At 46.4% G+C, this 26,692-nt stretch overlaps 3 protein-coding genes across 3 annotated transcripts; all 3 read right to left on the reverse strand.

The window, feature by feature from the left end:
* Positions 1 to 1,949: 1,949 nt before the first annotated feature.
* LOC136524487 (predicted GPI-anchored protein 58) lies at positions 1,950 to 2,426 on the reverse strand. The gene has a single exon (XM_066517842.1). It carries the CDS (start codon positions 2,424 to 2,426, stop codon positions 1,950 to 1,952), a length of 477 nt encoding a protein of 158 aa, XP_066373939.1.
* An 11,955-nt stretch (positions 2,427 to 14,381) lies between these two features.
* On the reverse strand, positions 14,382 to 15,023 carry LOC136521795 (large ribosomal subunit protein eL27x-like). Its single transcript, XM_066515562.1, has one exon. It carries the CDS (start codon positions 14,950 to 14,952, stop codon positions 14,539 to 14,541), a length of 414 nt encoding a protein of 137 aa, XP_066371659.1. The 5' UTR covers positions 14,953 to 15,023; the 3' UTR covers positions 14,382 to 14,538.
* A 3,965-nt stretch (positions 15,024 to 18,988) lies between these two features.
* On the reverse strand, positions 18,989 to 24,634 carry LOC136524488 (anthocyanidin 3-O-glucosyltransferase-like). Its single transcript, XM_066517843.1, has 3 exons — positions 24,507 to 24,634; positions 23,974 to 24,461; positions 18,989 to 19,474 (listed from the first exon to the last, which is right to left on the reverse strand). Exons 1-3 carry the CDS (start codon positions 24,632 to 24,634, stop codon positions 19,302 to 19,304), a joined length of 789 nt encoding a protein of 262 aa, XP_066373940.1. The 3' UTR covers positions 18,989 to 19,301.
* Between the last annotated feature and the right edge of the window lie 2,058 nt (positions 24,635 to 26,692).

A 26,692-nucleotide genomic window follows, 5' to 3' on the forward strand; every position in this document is an offset into this window, starting at 1 on the left:
GAAACAGATGACATGGCACAAAAATGGCAAACGGTACAATCCTGACAAGATGGTACATCCATCGGATGGTGAAGCTTGGATCCTCGGTAGGAATGGAAGGTACTGTAGGATTTTGACGGGGGTCGTAAGTTGCCTATTCTGGCCATCATCAGAGTCTACCTCCAGGTACCTGGAGGATCTATACTTTGGATAGAACTTTGCATGCTCATGTTCTTTCCTAAATAGGACACACCCCTTCGGACAAGCATGTATCTGCTCATACGGCATCTTAAATGCATGAAGGAGTTTCTGTGACTCGTACATGCTCTTTGGCAGAATGTGGCCCTTCGAAAGCAGGGTGCCAATCACGGCCAACATCTTATCGAAGCCTTCTTGCCTCAAGTTTAACTCAGACTTCAACCCCATTAAGCGTCCAATGGCATCTAGTTGAGACACCATTGACCGATCATGAAGGGGTTTCTATGCCGAGTCCATCATGTCGTAGAACGCCTATGCGGCTGCCTCCATCTCCTCCTTCTCACGTCCCTCATCGAACTGTCCTTGGTGAAAGTCATCTAACATGTCTGCTACCCCGACATCAGCATCAAAAGCCTCCACCCGTGGTCTCACCACCTCCTCTCTCATACGATGGGCTTCACCATGGTGGACCCACCAGGTGTAGTCCGGCGTAAATCCATTCTTTACAAGATGTTTACCCATTTCCACCTTGTTTACCCTTCTCCTGTTTCCACATTTGCTGCAGGGACACAAAACTAGGCAATGTCCTTTAGCAGCCTTGCCAAATGCACTGTTCAAGAAAGCATCGGTCTTGTTCATCCATTCCATGGTGTAATCACTCTGACTTCTCCAGCCCGTGTACATCCACTGACGGTCATCCATCCTCTAACATATGTAGCAGCGAGTAATGTAACCATCAATTGCATCTACATGGTGTTCCTACTATCTAATAGGTGAGGATAGGTCCTAATCCCACCAGCGGATGCGTAGATGAGGTTAGTTTCCATGCTCTACTCCTATCCGAGATAGAATTTCGGCAACACCTCCCCGCTATTCTCCAGATCGTCCTACCAAAGAAGAGTGCGTATCCAGAGAACAACAGGGAGGTGATGCCGAAACTCTATCTTGGACTGGAGTAGACCATGAAAACTAACCCATCTATGCATCCGTGGGCTGTCCAAAAAACGTGGACAATCTGAAACAGATACGGTCATAGATATGCAAAGATCTGCATACCTCCAACCGTGTCTTTTTTGAACAGGAGACGCCTAACTAGGTTACGTGATCTATGACCATGATACGGAAAGAGGGGTTATACCTAGGGTGGCGGCGGAGTCAGGCTAGCGGGGCCATGGCGGGTCGGTGTAGTGGTGAGGCGACGCGGTGCAGGCAGACCGGCATGACGACGGGAACTCCGACTCGGCTCCAACGGGCTCTTCTCTACAAAAATGGAACAAAAAACTATCATTTAAAAAAATTCGGCATAACCTCCCCTCCATGGTGAGGTTTCCAAAACCTACAAAAAACAACGACACGATGGCCGACAAGCACATATGTCTCAAGAGAAGCCATGTAGTTTGGATATCAATCCATGCAGAAGAATATATCCAAGTAGTACCACTACTTCTACTACTACTTCAACTATTGCTACTACTACTACCACTAGTTCTACTACTACTACCACTACTTCTAATACTACTAATACCACTAGCACTACTACTACTACAACTAATACTACTACAACTATCACTACCACGACAACAACAAGAGAGCGGGCATACCTGATGGGCGCCGGGGGTAGGGGCAGGCAGTGTCGGGGTCAGGGTCGGGGTCACCAAAGTTGGGAACGGGGTCGGGCACGGGCGGCGTCGGGGCGGGCGGTCCATGGTGCGCGGCCGGGGGCAGGGCTGGCTCCTACTCCTCCTCCTTCTCCCCCTCCTCCTCCTCTCCTCCTACCCCTCCTCCTCCTCCTCCTCCCCTCCTCCACCCACCGACGTTGGCAGGCCGGCGTGGGCGAGCTGGCCACGCTTGGCCACACGCGGGCGCGGGGGTGGGGGCTGGCGGGGCCGGGGGCAGGCGTCGGCGTGCGGCGCGGGGAGGGGCTGCGGCGGGCGATTCATGGCGCGGGGAAGGGCGGCGGCGCGCGGCGGCAGAGGTGGCCCGGTGGCTGGCGGGCGCGTGGGCGGCAGGGCGGCGCGGGCAGCGCGGGCACGCGGGCGGCCTGGCATCATGGTGGCGCGGGCAAGCGGGCGGCGTGGGTAGCGCGGGCAGTCGGGCGCCCGGGCGGCGCACGGGTAGTGCAGGCGATCGGGCGATGGCGGCGCGGGCGCATGGGCGGCCTGGCGTCGCGGTGGCGTGGGCGGCGCGGGCAGCGCGGGAGCACGGGCGGCACGAGTGTCACATGTAGAGATGTCCTGGTTTGTAAGCATCGTACGTGACAACGTGCACGAAATCTTCAGAAATTTTTATCATAGCCTCCACATACAATATCACGACATCTCTACAAGTTTCATGATTTTTAGACTTCGTTGCTTTTTATAGAATTTAAAAACACTTCGCACGTAAGTTCGCAGTCATGTTTCATGAACAAGATGTCCAAAATTTCAGGTTCGTTCCTGGATACGGCCTCACACTACACTCAGTAACATGACTATCATTTTTTGAATCATTAAATTCCATTATTCGTACCACGTGCAGTTTAAATTTATATTTTTTGAAAAAAAATCAAGTAAACTAAATAAAGTAACTAAATATATCAAAAAGCTAAAAAAAAATCTCCAAATTCTAACGAGGAGTTCCTGGTACTTTAAAAGGGCTACACAAAATATTTGGAGGCAAAAAAAAAACTTTGCCGAGCGCCGGGACATGGCACTCGGCAAAGGGGGTCTTTGCCGAGTGCCTAAGAATAAGGCACTCGGCAAAGAGGATTTTTGAAATTTTTTTTAGAAATTTCCTCTTTGCCGAGTGCCTTCACAGGGGCACTCGGCAAAGACATTTCAAAAAAAATATTGAATCTTTGCCAAGCGCCGTGTTAGGGGCACTCGGCAAAGTATTTTTCAAAAAAAAATCTTTGCCGAGTGCCTAACAGTAGGCACTCGGCAAAGAAGGACGTGGTCGAACACCGTTACGCGGGGCAGCCTATGCCGAGTGCCGCGCTTTTGCCGAGAGCCTGGCACTCGGCAAATAAGTCCTTTGCCGAGTGCCCGGCACTCGGCAAAGAACTCTTTGCTGAGTACAATTCTTTGCCGAGTGTCCGATTTTTTACACTCGGCAAAGGGCCTTTTTCCAGTAGTGAGTGTCCCCACGATGTTGTTTAACTAATTTGCTCTGTTGGTTTGTTTAATTATTTGGAAAGAAGACATTGTCTCTCTTTTGGGCATTCGTGCATTTTTTTATTTTCCTTGTGATAAATGTTCCCCAACAGATCTTCGGCAAAGAAGAGGTGTGTGTTTCATCATAGAGTATATGTGGTAAGATGTACACCAACTTAGTATTTTAGTTACAATTTCCATTCACCATTACATCTGATCAAGCTGTGAATATATAGTAAGAGCCAAGGCCATGTGAACCTCAATTGCAAACAAGAACATATTCCTTTTTTTCGACAAAGTTAAAAGAAAAACCTATTCTGACCGAGTACTAAAAGTCTTTTATCTCGTTTGATCTGCACTGTAGTTTTTTACCCTCATGATCTTCACTGTAGTGTTTTACCCTCGTTTGATCTGCATATTATGAACAACAGACTCCAAAAACCTAGCTTTCACGTTAAGGTACCGTTTAGTTCCACTTCATTTTGCAAAAAATTTCAAGATTCTCCGTCACATCGAATCTTTAGACGCATGCATGAAGCATTAAATATAAATAAAAAATAAAACTAATTACACAGTTTAGACGAAATTCACGAGACGAATCTTTTAAGCCTAATTAGACTATGATTGGACACTAATTGTCAAATAACAACGAAAGTGCTACAGTACCATTTCGTCAAAAATTTTGCAAACTAAACCAGGCCTAAGTTGCCGCATTATCTGCCTTTGAAGAGTTGGTGGGTACAATAACATTCCCTCTCTGCTTTTCTTCCACCATTCAATTCCATGCCATTAATTTTAGTAGCCTTTGCGGGATGTCAATGCTCATGAAACATTTGTGGCATTGAAGTTGAGGTTGCCCCCCACTGCCATCTTGTACCTATATATGATCACTAGCAAACTGCTTGTAGGTCTAGATTCAAACCACAATGATCCATCGACCAAAAAAAGATTGGAGATACTTTAGCTCATTGCGGTTACAGATAGTTGGGCATGGCAGGTATTGGGATATACAGTACAAAGCTGATATACATGATGGTACAGTCCACATGTATGTAGATCTTTCACTTTGACAAAACATGCGGCCAGGAGAAGAATTGACACCGGAGGGAACCACTGGTCCCGTCCCTGAGCTCCAACCTCGAGGCTTGGATCCTTGCCGGGAGTGAGTGAAAACTAAAGACCTCTTGGAAGGTGATGATAACACCAAATATTTCCACTTGGTTGCTAATAGAACACATAGAAAACAATGTATCTTCAAATTGAAACAAGAAGATGGCGTAATAGAGGGTGATGCTGAATTGAAAGCTTACATCACAAACTATTACAAGGGATTGTTTCATCCACCGGAGGAAAATGATTTTCCTTAGTGGAAAATCATATTGAAGATATGCCTCAAGTGATAGGGGAGAAAAATAATATTTTACTAGCTCTGTTCACGCAAAAAGAAATAAAGGATGTTGTATTCTAGATGGAGCATAATAAGTCTCTTGGTCCGGACGGTCTTGCAGCAAAATTCTATCAAGTATTCTGGGACATCATAAAACCGGACCTTATGGCACTCTTTGTAGATTTTTATGAAGAGCACCTTCCTCTTTTTAGCCTCAATTTGGGGAGACCACTCTTCTCCCAAAACTAAAAGAGACTATAAAAATTCAACAATGCAGACCAATTTGTTTGAATGTTAGCTTCAAAATTTTCAGTGTGGTAGCCACAAATAGGCTTATGGGAGTTTATGATGTCCCAGAATAAGAGCCATGTTATTTAGCAGAACCCCAAAATAAATTGAGAGCTAGCAAAACTTTTTCGTTTGGCTTCACTAGGTGCTGTTACAGGTGCCAAATCCGCATCATGTCCTCCCCTATTCGCACCCCTCGTTTCATTTCAACATCTCCTCTATCACTACAGATGCTAGGTAGTAGTACCTAAGTGGTTGTAGGTCCAATTTGTTCTTGCAACGATAAGTGATGTCTCCAACCATAGTTTTTTTTTTTCAGAATGTCTCCAACCATAGTTGGTCTAGTGATGCTTACAAATGGGAGGTACCATGAGGTGCAGTGCGAGTTTCTTGTGTCGATCTGCAACATAAAGTGTTGTGTGAGTGCTCAGAAATATCTTATGGCTGCCTCCTCCTCTCCAATGCAATAAGCAGCTGTTCTGCTTGTTTGTTTCAAAAAAAGAAAGACTTCCTATGCATGAACGCGGTCTATAAGTAAATAACCAGACATGTGCTCCATATGTTAAAGATCTAGTAGCGCATTGCGCAAATATGATCACAAAACTTATAGTTCTATATTTGCTTATTTACAGACTATCTGAAGTAAAAATAAATAGTATCAATCGTCCATGTGTGTGACTAACCACCTGTGCTTGTGCCAATCAAAACTAGTTTCTGCACATACCAAATGTGTTGTTATAAACCCCATAGCGAATAGATACCAATGGCATCTTTGGCAGGCTTCAACCTCCTCCATACTGCAAAGCTACTATAGCACACTATAGCAGAAGTGAATGAAGCCTCAAAACCCTGGTTTCACTAGATCCTACCCTGCGTAGGTTATTTTGCTACAAATGGTTTTAGCAGTTCTATTCTATAGTAGCCCAACAAACTGTGTCTGGAGGAGCCAGAACCAAAGCCGAGCCACGCCAAAGAGGACTAAAAATCCTCCTTGTTGTATTATTGTGGGATCTCAGTGAGTGTTTGTCCTCAACATGAACAATGTACTAATCCTTTTTCCCACACAAAACTGAACTAGTAGAAATTTATGCCCTCTTGTTTCCTGATGCAGCTGAATCCCAAGGGCAAGCATCTCAAGCAAGTCTTGAATATGCAAATAAAGCTACCCAAAGTCTCTATCTAAACTTAGCCTTTCCAATAAACAGAAAACCACAAACATTAAAACTTCTGGAAATTTGACATTTCCTGTGGCATCACAAACAGAATATCAAAATGTGTGACATAAACTACAAAGTAAAGTATATAGGTTACTAATAAAATGAAGGAACTATGAGCAGTGTACATTATATAAAGTACTTTTTATATTAAAAAAGGCTATGTGTGCAGGGCAATTTTCTTGATCAAAACACAATAAATTTATGTTAAATAATTCTTCTTTCAAAATAAGTCCTTCCTTCCGCATTTTAAAGGCTCCCAAGAGTGAGCTAGCTCACCGAGTGACCACTGACCACTCTCAGCTCCTTATATCTATTTATTTATCAGCCATCTCAGCCCCAATTACAACACCCCCCACCCCCCCCCCCCCCCCCCCCCTCCATCCCTTATTCATCAGCCATGTTCCCTTCACGTCCCTTCCCTAGAGTGCTCTATATATGTACATGTTATTAGAAGCCTAGAAGGCAAAAACAATAGTTTGGAGAGATGTTGAGGGGGGGATCGGATTCCCTCTTTTCTTCCATTATGTGATTGATAACAGTGGCTGAGAATGAGAGGTGGCAAGAAACTGGAATGTGCATTCCCAAAGCTTCAAAGGAGACGTGTATGATGAAATAGTTCTCTGGGATGTACTCTGCCTGGCATGATACCAAGTGATTCAGCTCGTGCTCCATCTACTTGTGTGAGTAAGAGTCTCTTTGGTTGCAGGCCACATCTTGCCAAGCCGCAAGTGTGGCGACACCGCAGTTGTGGCACTAAAAATCGGTGCCACGTTTGTGACGAAAAAACAGGCAGATGTAAACTGATCTCTTTATAGTCAAACTACAGGTGGCAACCAAACAGTGATTCCCTTTTACGTGGTCGTCGAAGTTGCGGCGTCGAAGACGGTGGTGGCCAACCAAACAGCCTCTAAATAATACGATTATGCACTTAGCAGTTCTATGAATCCTAAAGTTCATCCACAAAAGGTTAAGTGCCATTATATTAGAGGTGTATATTATTGAAGTAAAGAGACCAAGGACAATACTGACCAGTCAGTGCCACCGGTGTGTAATGTTTGTATTATTAAACTGCAGTACCAAATGCCATACAAATCATTTTTTCCTAGTGCAAATGATTTTATATTTCTCAGCAACATGGCACACGTACAAATGTACACTAAAATTTAACTAGAACAAATTTAAACCTTCCTTTTTTCTAATACAACTGTAGCTCAAGCCAAGCATCTGAAGAAAACTCTAGGGAAGCAAAGCTCGAACATCAAAGAACATGGAAATTCTATATATTACTATTTATAAAATTGTTATTTTTTGTTTCTTTCTTTGTACCCTAATGACTTTTGGGTCTTGGCTCTGTAAATTCTAACTGTTTAAATTTGAAATAAAAATTATCTGTAGGGCCGCAAGCCCCTCCAGCTTCCTAAAAAAAAATATTACTATTTATAAGCCGGCCCAGCCCTCCTTCCATTTCTACAACTATACACGCGTGCTCACGCCTACTAGCTCGCTCGATCTTGATCGCTAGAACCATGTAGAGTTCAAAGTTGGTCGTTCACTGCGAGAAAAGCTAAGCCTCGTGGATGTTGTCCTGACTAGGATGGTAGATATCAAGATCACTCTTTTAGTCTTTTTTTTTATTTTCTTTCCTTTTACTATTTCACTGGCATAATTGATTAGCTCGGCATGGGTGGCACTAGGACAATGGGACATGCAATGCGTCTAGCTGTGTGCAGGTCTGAGGCCCACCATCGAGTTCGAGACTTCGAGCACACATCACACATGTTCATCGCATCACCGCATAAGTGACACGGAAGACTTGAATTTCAATCCAGTGTTTGATCAAATACTAGGGAATTAGTGCTTTTCAAACAGGCCAGACCTGGCAGCAAGCTTCTTCAGTATGAGGGTGAATACATCATAGACGTTCTTCTGTATGAACATTTGAACAGCAAGGATCAAAACAAGATGTATGACACTTGGATGGAAACAAGATAAAGCATCTGCAAAACAAAGGTGGTCCATATATACAAGGGAAGATCAATAAAACAGTCTCGTCTGAAGAACTACAAAAAGGATCACACCTAAAAAGTAAATGGAATGGGTAATTTTGGGGATCCAAGAAACTGTTTTGGGCAAGTACTCAAACTTCTAGCTAGAATCTTAGTTGTTGGTAATTACAAACCCAATTGGGAACTAAACATTTTTGGATGTCTAAAACAAAACAGCCCTTAAGGCCTTAACCGTCAATTACGCAAATTCCATTAAATTAATTTTGTGGTGCCCGAGTTACATGGTTAAACGAAGTTAGAGCAGTCAGGTTGCCATAGCTGACCAAAAAAAAAACACTATCATGAACCAATGTAAATCAAATAACACTAGGTACCACATGCAGGACAAACAGGTACAGACTAAAAACTTAACCTACTCAGCTCAACAATGTGCTGATAAGCCAAGGGATGAGCATCTAACATATGCTAGTCATCCACACTACTGCTCAAGCAATGATTTTTTTTTTTTTGTACATATACCAATAAAAGTATTCCAATTGATGGGGTCAAATTTTCCATAGCGCTAATTGAAAGACCGGGGATATTTCAGAACAGTGCATTGCTAACAATAAGCATGGAATGGTTACCCAACTCCAACAATATCTACTAGAGGTTATACCAAAAGAAAACATAAACAATATTCAAGCATTTCTTTCAAAGGGTGTCAAAGGTTTATTATTAAGAAAGGCAATGGCACAGCCAAACTATAAATAGAACCACGTGTGTCGTGATAATGTGCCAGTGTGTGGGTCGTTCAAAGCTAGTTTATGTTTGTGTGCATGCTGAATTTCCACACCCAATAAATACTAATGTGGGTGATAAAGTAGTCATGATAAAAGCACAAGCATTATAACTCCAGGATATTTTTCACATTTATTGTGGCACCAAAAGTACAGTACCAATGTATGGCCTCAACTGCAAACTAATGTCCATAGGCTACTCAAATGAAGGAACTCTGATCGATGTACATCATACAAACTACTTTTCCTAATTATAGAGAGGAAAAGGGAATATATGATATACTGGGCAATTTTCTTGGTCTGCACACGAGGTTCTGATAAATTGTTATTTCAAGTAAAACCTTCGTTTCTCCTTTAGAGTTAGTTTCCCAAGAGTTAGAGAGTGTTGTCTCACGGTCGCGAAGCAATGGTCTTTATACTCTCATATTTCTACAGGTTCAATGACCAAAATTTTGTTTCAATCCTGGGAAGTCTCCCCCCCTCCCCCCATGTCACGTGTATCTATATAGCATATCTATTCCTCTGGTATTTACTTTTCAAGATTTAAAATGAATATTTATGACCCTAAATGGCTTCAGATGAAAAAGTCATAAACTACAAATTTGTTGTTCTAATCGAGATCTACAACTTTGATTTTGGATGTTTTGCCATCCGAGATCGTTTGACAAATTTGAATTTCAAAACATCAAAACTTCAGCCAGACTTTTGGGACCTCATATATTTACTATCAGCCCTCCCAGGCCCTCAATGCCTTATATATGTATATCTGCCACACTTCTTATATGTCCATTCCCTTCACTAGAAGTACCCTTGGTACTATTGACAATGATTCCTCTTTTGTTCCATTATTATACCATGTGATTTATCGAGTCCTAATGTATAGCGGATGAGAATAGGAGGTGGCAGGAAACTAGAAGGTGCTATCTCACACGTCTCTGCTGATCAAGATAGCGCTGCCACGGCTGCTGCTGTGTTTGTGAGGAGAGCAAGATACTGTACCATGGTGCCAAACAGCACTTCAATCAGCAGCCGAACATGGCTGAAGTGATTGTTCTCAGGGATGTAATAATAATGATGATAGACGGTTAATATGCCACAGGGTATATTACTATTGCTCTTGCTATTTTCTCAATGTTCTTATGCTACAGATTCATGAGATGCAAACATATTTATATTTCTTTCCTATGCTTTTCCAATCTTATTATTACTTTCCTCCTGTGTTTTCTCATATCCATATGTTTTGCTCAACCTCGTGGTATCAGCAGATTGCACATCTCACCAACTAAGTCACTGACATATGGGCCCAATAAGTTGGACCATCGTCGAGGACTGAAGCTAATAATAATAGCAAAAGCGTACAGACGGAGCAGGTGTAGCAAGAGCACCACAACGCCAGAGGCATAGTGAGGTCAAGCCAGCGCCCGGCCAAGGCTTGGAGACATTGATAGAATGATAATGATAGAACAGGTTCTTCCATTATTGCCTCTCAGAGTCTTTTGGAACACAGGAATTTCACAAGGCACAAATTTCACATAAATCAGTTCAATTTTACAGGAAAAACATAGGAATAGGAAATTTTTCCCACATTCTAAACGGGCCAAGGAAAATAAAACAAGGATTATACATTGGAGTAAAATGTTCTATGAGTTTAAAAGGTGGGATGGTTACCTCCGTTCCAAACGCACAACACGATTACCTTTCCTCCGTTTTTATATAGCTAATACTCCTCCGCGGGCGTCCGTCCCGTGTCCGTCCCCCGGATGCTCTAGTTGGGCCTGCTGATCGGCACACAGGCCTGCTCCCACCTTCAGTTCGTTTTCACCGTTCTTTTTTATTAGCGATGTGGCTCCGTCTCATCCACATGACGACACGCGGAGGAGCTCCACTTCCTGCCTCTGCCTAGCCACGCGACGCACGCACTCGGCCCGGTTGCTCCCTGACGCGACGCCGCTGGCGTTGGTGCCGGCGCAGGCTACTCCAGCTCAGCGAGCGCATCGATCTTGTGGCACATGTGTGTCGTGGCGGACACCAGGCACTGCATCTTGCGCGCCATCCGGTCCATCTTCTTGGGCGGCGTAGCGTAGCCCGTACGGGTCGTCGACGCCGAAGGAGCCTTGCTTGACGAGTGCGGCGAAGAGGGCGTCGAAGCGACAGAGCAACAAGTCGGCACGTCGAACGGACAGGCGGGCGACGGCGTGGGAGCAGGTGGAGCTCAACAAAATCAACTCGCAGCCCTATGTCACGCTTTGCCCCGGCTAGGGCTGCGCCTCATCCCCCATCGCAGTTCCCCACCAGGTACGCCATGCCCGCCGGCTACGTCGTGTTTAAGTGTTTCAGGCGTTTCAGACTTATGTTTCAAGTGTTTCATATGAATGTTGCATAAATCGATCTAGGATGTTGCATATGTTGCAGAAATATATCTAGATGTTGGATAGCATGCATGTTTCAAAGTGTTTCATACGTATGTTGCAAGTGTTTTATTTGACTATTGCAAAACTAGATCTCGATGTTGCATATGTTGTTATGGCTATACACGCATGTTTCAAGCGTATGTGTTTCGCCTGTTTTTCAGTCACATGTTGCAAGTGTTTCAATTGTATGTTTTAAAAGTACATAGGGAAGTACATGCAGCAATGGCCCCGATCGCTTGTTGACAGCGGCCTATTGTAGCCACATGCTACTGTTGCTGGGGCGCTGTGCTACCCATGGGCTACCGTGAGGGTGCCTGAGGTCGATAGACGTCTCGTCTCTCAGCGCGTATTTGCAGGTAGGGTGAGGCGGGCGCGGGGGGCGCGATCCTATTACGGTGGGATAACGTCCCCCTGTTACGCGGGCGCGACAGGCACATGCGTTCGAACCAAGAGAGATGCGCTAGACCCTCAGCCTTTTAGATTCCTACGTTTTTTTCCTTTGAAACGGATGTCAATCTTCCCATTATACACTTTCCTTTGTTATATATAAGCCCCGTTCGTTTGGCTGAAATTAGCTGAAAAAACAAGCCAAAGTTAAATTATTATGAGAAAAAAAAACACGGTTCCGACTGAAAAAAGAAGCTGAACAAGCCAACTTTTAAGGTAAGCCGAACGGGGCCATATCACTGACGTAAGTGCGTAATTGATTGCAGACCATTATGTCTGCATCACTGAGGAACAGCATACATTTGTAGCATAGCAACAAAGGAGTAGTTTATCCTGCTGCTAAGATTTTAACAGCCGAAAAAGATAAAACTATCTGTTCACATTTCCGAAGAGCAAAAAAGAAAAGGCTATTTTCACGGAATCAATAATCTGCTGGGCAATGACTGAAACTGTAGAACATCAGCTGTAGGTAAATACAGTTTCCATTCAGAGCAAATTTTGATGTGCAAGTGTACACGTTCAAATTTAGTTACTGCTATTAACTGCAATGCTAAATTTGCTAACACAGGCAGATAAAACACTGCAATAGTAAAAGCAGCAAAAGAATCAACGTACTTCATCCATCCAACATTCAAAATGCGTACCAAATTATAAGAGATTCTTGGTGAAGTAACACATATAACTCAATTTAAAAAGGTAGCATTAACACATCACAACCCAAACATGGAACTCATAATAATTTCAGAGGGTTACAAGCATCATTTGCTCTACTCCACGTTATATATTCTAGAATTCCTAGGATACCAGTAGTAAATAAAGGATAACCAGACGCTACAAGCATGATCAACAAACAAACAAAAAACTAAAACGTACAGCTCATCACTAATAAGCCAAGGGAACAAGAATAATAAGAAATAAGAATAGGAACCAAGACTGAAGCATCCAACAAGCTAGTCAACAATAATAAAACTCTCTGTAGAACAATTCCCAAGAGAAAAAAGAAAACGCAAATTTCATGGAATCAATGATCTGCTGCGCAAAAGACTGAAACAGCAGCACCTCGTCTGTAGGTAAATACAACCCAGAATCAGTTCAAAATTGGGATTTAAACATTCTTCAATGTCACATTCCATTCAAAGCAAATTTTGAGGTGCTAGAGTTACACGTTAAAATTAGGTTATTGCTATTAGCTGCAATGCATAGTTTGCTAACACAGCCAGAAAATGCTACACTTGTAAAGCAAACACTACAATGGTAACAGCAGCAAAAGAATGAATATACTTCCACCGTCCTAGAATATAAGTGCCAAATCATTCAAAATCTGTAGCTGATTATAAGAGATTCTAGGTGAAGGAACCCATAGCTCAGTTTAAAAAAGGCAACATTAACACATTACCAACCCAAATATGGACCTCACAATAAGTTCAGAGGGCTGCATCATATATTCTGAATTCCTAGGATACCTTCAGGAGTAAAACTAAAACTAACAGCTTATCAATAATAAGCGAAGGTACCAAACATGACACACCTAATGATCTACTCCCTCTGTCCCTAAATGTTTGTCGCCACGATTTGCGTGCCGATAACTTTGACTCGATTTATAGAAAATGTGTGCAACATTTCTATCTGCAAATAAATTTATTAAAAAGCTAGATTCAAATATCTATCCAATGATACTAATTATATATCATAAATATTAATATTTTTAATATATATTTAGTCAAAGTTGTTTCTCGGGAAGCGAAAACGACAGACATTCAGGGACAGAGGGAGTAATATGGTAGTCAACAGTGTTTAAATTCGAATGTATCCAAATTTCCATAGTGTTAACAATATTTGGAACTGTCTATCAATAAGGAATGACTACCCAACTCTAACAATGTTTAACTGTCTATTAAGGAGACAGTACAAACAGTTGTCAAACATTTAACAGTTGATGGGGTCAGATATTATTAAGACATACAATGGCAAACAATACACATGCAGCAAGATCCTTGAAATGAATGCATATTTGAGTGGACAAATCAAGCTAGCTGTTACTACATCAAGCTAAAGCAAGATTTTCCCTGTATGTCTAGTAATATTTAACTATCAGCAATGATATTACTTTCATAGACAACTATGACAGTTCAAATAAGACTGTAAACAATATTTGTTATCATCTATTTGATGAAACACTAAATCCTAAAGATATAAATTGAACATTCAACAATTCAGATGATTCCAAGGACAAAAGCTCAATTAGCCTAATATTGAAGTGACATAATAACTAATCATATCATCGACTCAAGTAGAAACAAAGGACCATACTTGACGAAACACTTGTGTTGTAATAATAATAATATGCTTGTGTTGTAATAGTAATAATATGCATCACAAATGTCTGGCACCTACATGACCAACCACTTAAGAACACGCAAGCCGTGATTTCAAATAAAATTTCAAACAGATATGTCTGGCACCTACATGACCAACCACTTAAGAACACGCAAGCCGTGATTTCAAATAAAATTTCAAACAGATCTATCCATGACAACATTTAACACATCAACCGCATATCTTAGTAAAATTATCTCTGAGAGCCCCTGGACTAAATACGAAGTCTTCATAGTAATATGAAAACAGAGATAGCTTAGAGAGTGTCCGATACAAGAAATCGACATTTAAAGCAGGCACCATTGGGGATGCCGAGCATCTAGAAGCGGAGCTTGGTAAAGAACCATCTGTTCTTGCCTGTCTTGAACCTCTCCTCGAGGCGCGCCTTGGCGGTCTTGCAGGCGGCGACCTTCTTGTCGCGGGTGGAGAGCGCGTCGGGCCCGCCGGTGGCGACGTCCTTGAAGTCGACGTCGAGGGTGTAGCGTGTGGGCATGAGGTGGGTGAAGTTGACGAGCTTGATGAAGCACTTGACGCGCGACTTCTTGGCCGTCTTCTTGGCGGAGTCCTTGCGGATCACCTTCTTGGGGTACTTGGCGAGGCCGGCGACGAGGCAGTGGCCGTAGGGGCGGTCTCGGGTGCCCTCCTCGAACACTCGCACGATCACCGCCTTCCTGCCGGCGAACCGGCCCTGGAGGAGGATCACGGCCTTGCCGGGCTTGAGGAACTTCACCATCTTCGCGTGCTGCTGCTGCTCCTGCGCCGCCGCCGCCGGGAGGGTAGGGTTCGGGAGGTGGGTCAAATGGGAGCGCGCGGGAGGGGGGAAGGTTATATAGTGTTGCGGCGCTAGGGTTTTCAGGAGGGTGGGTTTCGGCTGTTGGATCTAGGATCGGACGGTGCTGCCGTGCTCGGGCTTCAGGGGTCGCAGGATGGGTCGGATTTGCGTCCGATCCGAGGCTCAGTCGTCAATGGGCCAAGGCCCAATCTGAGCACTACTGTAGCTGAACCGTGGGAGAACAAAGTCGATCTTGTTTGTATACTATGCTTATACATCAATCTCTAAATTTATAAATTTGTAAACCCATTTGATATCATATCATTGATTTATTTTTTGTTCTTTAAAGAGAGATATGGATGTCTCCAAGAAAATAATATTAGCTAAATATTCTTGATCATATGAAGAAAACTAACCGTGGCTAATCAAAATTTTTGTAAAATAAGCATGTGACGTCATGATATGTTTTTTTGGGGAAAAGGGCTTGGATGACATCTAATATTGCTAAGCACCTCCACCTAATCACCTTCCGCATTCAAAAACGAGTGTCGGAGCCAGGTAAGTGGTGCTAATCTCCGTCCAAAAGCACAAGCCCTATATACACTTCATCGCACTTTTGAAAACTGATGATGTGTTCCCGTTCTTTGAACACCTGAAGGTTGCATTATGTGCACTTGAAAGTTGAAACCATCGTGCATGTACACGACCCACCATCAATTCGTCCTTCAACGATAGTGGCTTAGAATGGGAGGTTGCATTACAGTGTAGTTTATGTTCTTTCTGCATTGTTTATTTACTCCCTCCCTTCCAAATTATAAGTCGATTTGACTTTTTTAGTTCATCAATTTTACTATGTATCTAGACATATTATTATATCTAGATACATAGTAAAATGGATGTACCAAAAAAGTCAAAGTAACTTATAATTTGAAACGGATGGAGTAGTTCTTTACTCTCTAAAAACACAAAAAAGAAAGGAAGAGCATTGCTCATCTATATTGCCACGGTTTTTAAAGTATGAGCGACCAATTGACTACCTTTTGCTCACCATTTATGAGCTTTCAGACTCTCCATACGACCACCCCTTATATATGATTTTCGTTCTTCCATTCCGTCCTTCGCAAGAAGTGTTCTAGGTACTCATATCATATCAGCTATAACCAGCACAGCTACATCCTTGTTTGGAGACCCTCACCTAGAAAGAGTGTTTTTGCTTTGAGAGCAAGGTTTGATGTGATATGGTCATCCATGGATCTCTTGTGACAATTGCCTGGATGCTTGTATTTGGATATTCAATATGAATAATCACAATAAATATAGCAAATTGTCAAACTAAAGAAAATCAGTCTAAGAAGCACCCAAAAGTACCAGCAACTATGTATCACGCTTAAAGTGCAAGCACTATGGGCATGTTTGGTTAGAGCCTTGGAGAATTTGCCTAGCAAAAATTGCTGGGCGAGAGGTGCCTGTAAAGTCCATGGTTTTTTTGGCATGACCAGACAAGTTTGAGAAAGATGTGTTTGGTTTGATGCATATTCCTGAGAATACTACTAATCGCCTATTTATATTGCGCATTAGTTGAAAAGATACACCTATCTAATTAAATATCTCAATCACTCTATGTATGTTAGTAAGTAATCTCAATAGGGTACACTATTTCTAAATTTGTAAAACCATTTGAAATCATTGGCTTAATTTATTGTTCTACAAAGAGAGATTTGGGTGTCTGAAAGAAAATAATATTAGCTAAATATTCTTGTTCATCAGATTATATGGAGAAAACTAGCGGCAGCTAATCAACAATTTTGTAGGAGAACGAACATGTGGCATCATGATACTTTTTTGAGAAAAAAGAGCAAATGACATCTAATATAGTGCTAAGCAGGGGTCTGTTTGGTTAGGCTAATCACCTTACTGCACCAGCGGTCTGTTTGGTTCAGACCCTAAGAAAGCCCAAGGCTCCAACCAATTATGCCCCAAGCGTTCAAAAACAATTGCCGAAGCCAAGCAAGTGATGCTGATCTCGGTATAGGCACGAGCAGCAAAATCCCTATACATTATGAGTAATTGAAGTGTCCCAAAATCCCAAGTTTACATGCTTTGAGAATCCCTATACAACAACCAAATACGATCCTCGCACATCACAGGCAATGCTCCGACCATGCATTTTGTTCCTAGGGTTGAAACCAAACAAGGCCTATATGCACTTAAACACACTTTCAAAATTGTTGAATGTTCCAGAGGTAGTAGCGTTAGCAAAAACTCATTCATGCTCCTCATAGATTAGAGGCATGGGCATGGCCTAATAGTGATAGTGTTCGTCCTCACTCGTTCATCTTGTGTTTCATGCTCTGTCCTACACCCTGAGTACCATTAATGGACTCCACACACCTCGCCTTCAATTCGACCTGCATTATCTACACCTCTGCAAAATAATCTCTGTCACTTTAAGTATAGATATAACTTTGTTACTGCACGGCTACTCTATTAATATAAATGTAACTTTGGTGCTCTAGTCCCATCTCTAGTTGTGTTGTGTTCCCATATTAATTCAGTGCAATCCCGTCATTTTTAAGTGTTGGGGCTCAGTTTGAAGTTTCAGCTTCTCTCCAATTTCCTTGTAGAGTTGTAGTTGTAGAGCTCCCATTTCAGAAATGCGACGATCCATCAACCACAAAAATCTAGAGAAAGTTCTAGCTTATTATTATTAACCTTGCTTGATAGTTTGGGCATGGTAGGTATCAGGATATGCAAAGGTGCGGCAGACATTACATAAACCAGAATTGGCCTATCCATCACCAGCTCTCTCAAATGTTTGCCACCGTTCTGATGATGGAATCCGCAGCCATGAAGAAGATTAGACAGCATCACTACTGACTGTGGCCAGGCGAGGTATCCATCACGGCGGGCTTGCTCTGCAACTCCGATGGATGACGGTGCGTCTCCGGCAGCCACGTCCGCCTTTCTCTGCCTCGCCACGTTGCTGTGGTCGCTGTGCCCGCACTGCTATCTCACTCAGTCTCGTCGATGTCAGCCACGGCCGCCCTGCTCATGATCAGCATGCCAGCAACCCGGCAGCAGATTCGCTTTTCTCGAACAACTAGTACCAGTAGAGGTAGCAAGCAACCTCTTGGTCAAGCAACGCATCCACGAAAATAAGTGCAAGTGATCCTTTTTTTTCTCTAAAAGGCGGGACAAATGCGCTTCATTACGATAGAGTGTTTATAACGAAATACCAAAACACACACACGCTTTGACCAGGCAAATGTGTCATTTTTTTTAAAGGACGGTAAAAGCTTTGCCGCAATTTCTATTAGATGAAGAAAGAAAAATAAAGGCAAGTGTCCGCCTAGTTTTTTAAATGGAAACTGAGCCCAAAAAACCATACAACTGAGGAGAGTGCACCACTCATCCTATACAACTTTGATACAACAACTGGACATACATCTACTCACACCACTACTTGCTCTAAAATGGTCGAATCGATCCAATTAACAACTCAACTAGCAACTAACAAGGGTTGAAGAAAACACGATGACCTGCCGTGGCGACTCCAGACAGCACAGCTGGAGACACCACCATGGCCAGACGGCAAGGAGCGACCGCAGAACTGGAACGCCTAACAATGCCTCCAAGAAGAAAACGACGCTAAAAGCGCCGACGGCAGGAGAAGAGGCAAGAAAGGACGCCTCCAAGGAGGAAACGGCGTCCACAGACGTCGTCGTCCAAGCTTTCGCCCCGACCTCGAGCAACCTCCACACCGTCGCCGCTCGAGAACGAACCCTACCAAGGAGGCATGGTGCGGTGAAGGATCGGCAGCAGCCCCGCCCGGCCACCGCCCCTAGAGACGCCGGCCAAGAGAAGCGCCGGGAGAAGCCCGTCGGAGAGTTCGCCCCCGCCGGAACCGGCAAAGCCGGCCAGTAGCACACAAAACTGACCACCTCCGCCACAGAAGCCAACCCGAGGAAGAGAGAAGGCAGATAGCGGGGAGAAGAGGGTCAGGATCAGAAGAAGCCCCAGTCACCCAGCCCACCACCGTCCCAATCCCTGCCGAGCCAGCCTCCGCGGTGATCCAAGCCACCACTGAGAGCTACAAGAAGGCACGACCGTCGCCCTGAGGAAGGACGACGGGCAGCCGCTGCCACCAACCAGCCGAAAGCAGAGCCGAACGAAGCACGCCGAAGAGGATGTCCACCACCAGAACCGGCCGAAGCCAGCCAGCAGCAAGCCGAACGGGCAGCAGCAAGGGAGAGGGGAGATGACAGGGAAGAGAAGGGGGCCAGGGAAGTGGAGGTAGAAGCCCCAGCCGCCTAGCCCGCCAACACCTGCCCCCCAGCCGCACCCAGCCACCCTCCACGTGGCCCCGACCGCCGGACTTTCAGATCCAGCCACCGGACCATGGATCCAGTTGCCAGCCACCCAGGGCTACCACCCCCGCGTGGATCTGGCCGCCGGACCAACTGCAGCTCAAGGTCTCGCCCCGGCCACCGCCGCCGAGTTCGCAGACGAGTTCGGTCCAGAGTCGGCCACCACCCAGGCAGCCAACAAAGGCCAGCCCGAGGAACCACGGATCCAAGCCACAAGACCCCAGATCCATGGGACCCTGGCCGGAGAAGCCGTCACGGCAGCGCGGAAGCCAAGCACCCATGGGAAGAGGAAGACGGGGAGGGAAAGGGATGGAGCAAGCAGCTTGTGCGGGCAGCACCCCGCCGCCACCTTCACTACGGCCGCACAGCCACCGGCGACGCGCTCAGGTGGCGGCGAGGACGCACGAGGAAGGCACGGAGTGCTGCGGCGGTGGCGCGAGGCTCCGCCCGAGTCGCCCCATGAGGAGCGACGCGGGGGTCCGAAAAAAAGTTTTGTGGCAAATGTGTCATGGGCACGTTGGTTATTAGTTGCAATCACATGAAGCCCTTTTGCCATGATACATTGCATCTGGAGCCCTTGCATCTGTTCACTAGCTTCATCATAAGACACACCTTGGAGCATCCGTACAAGGGCTCCAACCTCACCTGCATTAAGCAGAACACAAAAAGGATACTTCGTTCCAACATCGTAGCCTATCGCTCTTTTGTGCCACCACTGCATCATCCACCCACCCACAAGGGACGCATCGATCTGGACTCGTGGTTGAGGGAAGAAATTGTGGCGGAGGATGAGAGATTGTTGTGGTGGGGAGGGAAGGAATTGGCGCGAGCAGCTGAATATTTGGCGCCGTCGCCATTCTCGGCCGGTGGACTGCACAAGATCTGAACAATCCGTCGTCGTCTCAGAACAAGACGTACAACGGGAGAATGGGTTCTGGAAACACGAGCGGCGGCCGTCGTCTCATGAGACGACGAGTTGCCTCTGTCACTTTATTTATTACATTACAGTTCAGGGGGTGTATGTAAAATTGACGCTACATAGACAGCCGTCGGTTGCACCACGTGCCCTCTCAGTGTATTGCTGTGCATGCATATACATTTCACTTTACAGTAGAGCAAGCTAACAGAACTACATTATTATGGAAACAAAAAAAAAATGTCCTAGAGTTGTAGGGAAGTCATACTGATTCTCGATCTATATTCTTGTCTATTATTCGTACCAGCTATACATTATGAGTAATTGAAGTGTCCTAAGTTTATATGCTTTGAGATCTGTCTCTATGACACTTCATGCTGATAATAATACTCCACGTCATGCTGATAAGTGCTAATGCAAACCATGCTCATCTTACATTCACAGCTGTGTCCTGCCCTCTGTCAATAGGTTTTGTTCTAAATGTTATGAAAATTGACTCTTCCCACCAACCTTCACTCTAACAGCATTATATACGCAGCGTTGAATAGTTGGTGCGTGCATGCATGAAGTGTTCCTCCTTACTCTCCCCTCCATCAACTCCGGTTCTCTTCTCTTCTTCCCCAATTCAGTTTCATGATTCTAAGAGCCTTTGGAGGATGTTGGAGCTATAAAAGAAGTGTGGAATAGAAGTTGGGAAGCTCTCATCTGCCAACTGCCAACTGCCAACTTATGCCCATCACCATTCGCCAACAAACTGCTTCTTGCTTCACAATGATCCATCAACCACCAAATTTGGAGGGGGAAATATCTTATATACTATTGCCAAGATCGATATTGGGCATGGCGGGTATTGGGACGACACACAAAGGTGCAGCAGGCATGATGCCAGTGAAACCAAATAAAAAAAGTTGCTGTTTTGCTTCCATTCCAGTGACTTACAGCTATGGTACAAGATAATATATAAGGTAGTTTCACCATCTGTGTTGGTGCCGGTCAGAAGAGGAAGTGAGGACGTTGGCATGCCAAGAAGATGGAGACTCTGAAGGCCAAAGCTGCAGCGGAAGCAATGTCGGCAGCAGCATGAACATGACAGGTGGAGGACGGGAACTCTTCACCCCTGAAAAATAGATGAGTTTGCATGGTGTGTGTTTATCGCGTGTTGTGCTATGGACCAGCATTGTGTGTGTAGGCCCTATTTGTCAATATAAGCATGGGGTTGAATAGAGGAAGAGACACATCATGTCATGACTAAAAAAATAGAAACAAACTGAGAACACAATGTTCTTGTGGAATCCTTCCTCGGCAATCCCCTCTTCCTCACCTATAATTTCCGTGTTAGCTATCTCTATCCCGGTCTGTTGCTATCCTACTTCTCATTCTCATTCTTGGTTCCTAACAATTGGTACTTGGAGCCTTTTCACCCACCACCCTCTACCTGTTCAATCAAATTTCCCAAAGAGATCGATCTGGCTCCACCCAAACGGACCGAGGAAAATCCATACCTCAAACTTCACGGAGTTCATGAGGCATACAAGGAAGACCGGCCGAAGACGGAGAATGAGGGCATCTTAGCGGAGGAGGAGCATGTCAAGGCGGAGACGGATGGTGCCATGGCAGCGGCTGATCGCTGGAAGCAGAAGCAAGCGTTGGAGGCACTGCAACGGACAGTGGAGGTGTGGCAACATGTGGAAGAACGAGTTGAGGAACTCTATGAAGCAGTCGAAGATCTTCGACAGCAAGTCGACATGATCAAACAGCAAGCCGTGCTACAGGATGCGACTACTACTCCAAGAATGCCCGAGGCAGAAGATGCGGACCAGAACAAATCAATCCTCAGCACACCATCACCAGAGTTGCGCATCGGGCCAAGTGGGTGGTCACCGTTTTGCTCTAGATCACTAGGGACTGGCTTACGGGTTAGTCACGACTCATGACTATAGTGCGAGCCTCAGTCACAAGTATGTTTGATTCGGCCAAAACCTCGTTGATGGCTTTTGGTTCAAATGATAGAAATTTTCGTACTGCTAGTCACTCCAGCATGTCCTCTTTCGCAAATCATCTGGTGAAATTGTACTTTCCAGTGTTCGAGGGGGAGCATCCACAATTTTGGGAAAAAATGATGTGAAGAGTATTTTTGGGGTTTGCTCGGTATGGTCCCAATACTGGGTAACATAAAGCCCGAGTGGCAGTCCATGTGTTTTTGCCTGGCCAGGCAAGTTTGAGGAACACGAGTTTTTCTCCATAAAATCTGATTTGAGACATCCAAATCTCTACAGAACAACAAATTAAATCAATGATTTTAAATGGTTTTACAAATTTAGAAATACTATACCCTATTGAGGTTACATATTAACACACATAGAGAAATTGATATATTTAATTCCATATGTGTATCTCTTCATCTAGTATCCAATAATATATATAAATATATAACGTGGTTAAGCATTCTCTTCGCTAGGAACTTAGCTATAATTGTAAGCCCAACTTGGCCACTGGTCTAGTGTTGCATATAGAAAGATAGAACCATAGTTTGGAGGATGACGTTGAGGAGAGATTCCTTTATTGTTCATTAATCATCGGTATGAATTTTCCTGATAATAGTGGTTTAGAATGAGAGGTTGCAGGAAATTCGAAGACGTGGGGTCGAAGAGTAGGTGGAGCCATGGAGACCGGAGCGGAGCTAGCCCTCAAGTTCATAGACATTTATGTTCTACTAGTAGGGTCATTTACTAATGATGGATATAGTATTAGCAATATTTTATAGGAGTCAACTGGCCCCTTCAAACCACCATCCTAGCTCCACACCCTTATCAGGTGGAGACCCTCAGCCATAAATTGTTCTTGTGGACCAATTCTGGCATAGATGTTCTGTCAATCACAGCACCAGATCAGTTGATATGTGTGTATGCATGAGTCGTGTCATGTGTAAGGGCAACCATCAGTCCACATTATGCGAACATAAGTTTAATTTGGCTCCATAGCTCTAGCGCTCTGTTCATTCATTGGTCACAAAAGAAACTACAAAAAAGATGTGCTCCACCTCTGTTGGTACGTGATGGAGCTCCATGCACACGCAGCTAACGGCTCCATTAGAGCATTAGGGAGTTCTTGGTTCCACAGTGTAAATCAAACATATAATATATATTACAGGTATAATCATGATTATATTGGCAAGCCTAGTGTGGTACGAAGTCCATTATATGAGATAGCAGTGTTAGCAGGAACTCATTCATGCTCCTCCCAGATCAGAGGCAGTAGTGCTTGTGATCCATCTGTCATGCACGCATGGCCAAATGGTAATAGAGTCCATCCCCCCTCGTTCATCATCTTGCTCTCCATGCTCTGTTTTTCATGTTCTTTATTCTCTATAAAAAACAAAAAAGAAAATAAAAGGCATTGCTCATCTATACTGCCATGGTTTGAAACTTTATATGAGCAACGAATTGACTACCTTTTGCTCACTATTTATGAGCCTTTCAGCCTCTTCATCAGGCTACCCCTTATTATATATTGAGTTAAATGCATCAGAGATCCATTAACTTGTGAGGAAGTTTCAGTTAAGTCCATCAACTTTCAAAGTGGTTTTTTGGGTCCATAAACTTTTAAAATGATTCACTGCAGTCCATACCTAATTATTTAACCTTAAATTCAAAGCACATTTGTAGAAAACCCCTTCCCACACGCATGCAGGTGCATGCATGGCCCTCATCCGCACGCCTTCCTCCCCGCGCAGCAGCTCCTCCACGGCCGCGGCCACCCCGGCGCGCGTCATGCCCGCCTCGAACGCGGCGCCGAACCCCCACACGTGCGCCACGGACCGCGCGTTCATCCGCTGGTCGCCAAAGAAGGGGCGGCACGCCATGGGCACGCGGCTGGACACGCCCTCCAGCACCGACGCCCACCCGGCGTGCGTCACGAACGCGCCCACGGAAGGGTGGCGTAGCACGGGCACCTGCGGCGCCCAGGGCACCACGAGCCCGGACCCGGTGCTGGTGGCGCGGTCCAGGAAACCCGGCGGGAGCAGCGGCCACGAGTCCTCGCGCAGCGACCACAGGAACGGCGCGCCCGAGGCCTCCAGCCCGGCCGCCAGCTCGCGGAGCTCGTCGGGCCGCGGGGACGCCACCGTGCCGAAGCTCACGTACGCGACGCCGCGCGTGGGGTGGCGGTCCAGCCAGGCTCGCCGGGCTCTGCGCCGTGGAGTTGGCCGCGTTCGTCATCGTCTCGCGCGTCGCAGGACCAGCAGCAGCAGGTCGCAGCCGCAGCCGCCGTCGTCCCTGAGGCCGCGCGAACTGCGACCCCGGCGGCCGCGCCCCTGGCTGGCGATGCTTCGGCGAGCCGCACCTCCGGCGGCCACGCCCATGCCTAGCCGCGCTCCGGCGAGCTGCGCTCCCGGTGACCGCGCCCCCGGCGCCGCGCCCTGGCGAACTGCGACCCCGGCGGCCACGACTCCGGTGATCAGCGAAGACGATGAGGCTGCACGCGCCAGCGCCGCTCCTGATCCCGCGCGAGACGACGGAGGACACGGAGCTGCTGGGTCACCGCGTGCCGGCGTGCACGCGGGTGGTGATCAACGCAGTGGGCCATCGGCCGGGACCCCGCGGCGTGGGAGCGCGCGGAGGAGTTCGTGCCGGAGCGGTTCGTCGGCGGCGCGGGCGCGCCACCGGTGGAGTACAGCTACAACAAGGTTTGTTCATCCTCGTCGCCAAACCATGGCTTGGATAAACTTGACGAAATGGACCGGACTTCGTGCAAGAGGAATCAAAACTGAATTCCATTTGCATTAGCAGATGCAGATCGACTTTGCGAACAGAGGCACAGCAGAGCACACGTTCTCTTCTCTCGGACAAACAGAACGAACCACACCACGGATACTGCAGAGTACTACAAGTACAGCCTACCCAAGCCTGTTTGGAACGGCGATCAATTCTGGTATGAGACGATGGTTCCTTAGAATTCAAGAACACTACTAATCTACTCAGAACGAGATGTACCCTGACAGAAAGCTGCAGGCAAGAACACTACTAATCACCAGGGGAAACAAATGGAAGCCGCCGGCGAGAGGAGATGGATTATATTCAGATGGCCATCATCTCATTTCTCATCACGACGACGACGACGACGACTGTCCCTCGTCCGTCTCGCTCGTCAGCTCCATCCCCTCTAGCCAAGACTGAACGTACTGGATCACCGAGCGATCGTTCCTCTCCCTCTCCATCTTCCCGACGGCGTCAAGCTCTGCATGCAAAACAGCAGCAATTTATCAGGGTCAGCGAGCAAAAGCAATTAGCGATCCAGATCTATCCAAATTAATAAATGCTTGCTAGTAAAATCAGATCTGAGCAACATCGATCGATGCCAAACAGCAATGCATGCAACTTTGTTCAGAGAAGAATTCCATTCATTCCGTGCATTGCTGTTGCCTGTCATCTCCAAACTAGTATGCAGGATGTCAGTTGCAGCACCAGTGCAGGCATAGAGTATGATCAGTGATGATAGAAGATAGATATCACGGAAATGCTAGGATGTCAGTTGTAGCACCAGTTGCAGCACCAGTGCAGGCACAGCCAGCCATGGGTGTGGCCGCCGGAGGCGCTGCTCGCCGGGCACGGCAGCCAGGGGCGTGGCCGCCGGGGTCGCAGTTCGCCAGGGCGCGGCGCCGGGGGCGCGGTCACCGGGAGCGCAGCTCGCCGGAGCGCGGCTAGGCATGGGCGTGGCCGCCGGAGGCGCGGCTCGCCGAAGCATCGCCAGCCAGGGGCGCGGCCGCCGGGGTCGCAGTTCGCGCGACCTGCTGCTGCTGGTCCTGCAACGCACGAGACGATGGCGAACGCGGCCAACTCCACGGCGCAGAGCCCGGCGAGCCTGGCTGGACCGCCACCCCACGCGCGTCGTCGCGTACGTGAGCTTCGGCACGGTGGCGTCCCCGCGGCCCGACGAGCTCCGCGAGCTGGCGGCCGGGCTGGAGGCCTCGGGCGCGCCGTTCCTGTGGTCGCTGCGCGAGGACTCGTGGCCGCTGCTCCCGCCGGGCTTCCTGGACCGCGCCACCAGCACCGGGTCCGGGCTCGTGGTGCCCTGGGTGCCGCAGGTGCCCGTGCTACGCCACCCTTCCGTGGGCGCGTTCGTGACGCACGCCGGGTGGGCGTCGGTGCTGGAGGGCGTGTCCAGCCGCGTGCCCATGGCGTGCCGCCCCTTCTTCGGCGACCAGCGGATGAACGCGCGGTCCGTGGCGCACGTGTGGGGGTTTGGCGCCGCGTTCGAGGCGGGCATGACGCGCGCCGGGGTGGCCGCGGCCGTGGAGGAGCTGCTGCGCGGGGAGGAAGGCGCGCGGATGAGGGCCATGCATGCACCTGCATGCGTGTGGGAAGGGTTTTTCTACAAATGTGCTTTGAATTTAAGGTTAAATAAATAGGTATGGACTACA

The sequence above is a fragment of the Miscanthus floridulus genome, chromosome 18, assembly GCF_019320115.1.
Source record: "Miscanthus floridulus cultivar M001 chromosome 18, ASM1932011v1, whole genome shotgun sequence".
NCBI classification, from domain to species: Eukaryota; Viridiplantae; Streptophyta; class Magnoliopsida; order Poales; family Poaceae; genus Miscanthus; species Miscanthus floridulus.

What these genes read in the sequence shown, in the direction of transcription:
- LOC136524487 (XM_066517842.1), bottom strand. Translation starts at nt 2,426, where the DNA reads ATGCTTACAAACCAGGACATCTCTACATGTGACACTCGTGCCGCCCGT.
- LOC136521795 (XM_066515562.1), bottom strand. Translation starts at nt 14,952, where the DNA reads ATGGTGAAGTTCCTCAAGCCCGGCAAGGCCGTGATCCTCCTCCAGGGC.
- LOC136524488 (XM_066517843.1), bottom strand. Translation starts at nt 24,634, where the DNA reads ATGGGCGTGGCCGCCGGAGGTGCGGCTCGCCGAAGCATCGCCAGCCAG. An exon ending in GACCTGCTGCTGCTGGTCCT is followed by an intron (nt 24,462 to 24,506) that starts GCGACGCGCGAG and finishes TCCACGGCGCAG; the next exon opens with AGCCCGGCGAGCCTGGCTGG. An exon ending in AGGCGTGCGGATGAGGGCCA is followed by an intron (nt 19,475 to 23,973) that starts TGCATGCACCTG and finishes GGCGGCGGTGGC; the next exon opens with CGGGGCGAGACCTTGAGCTG.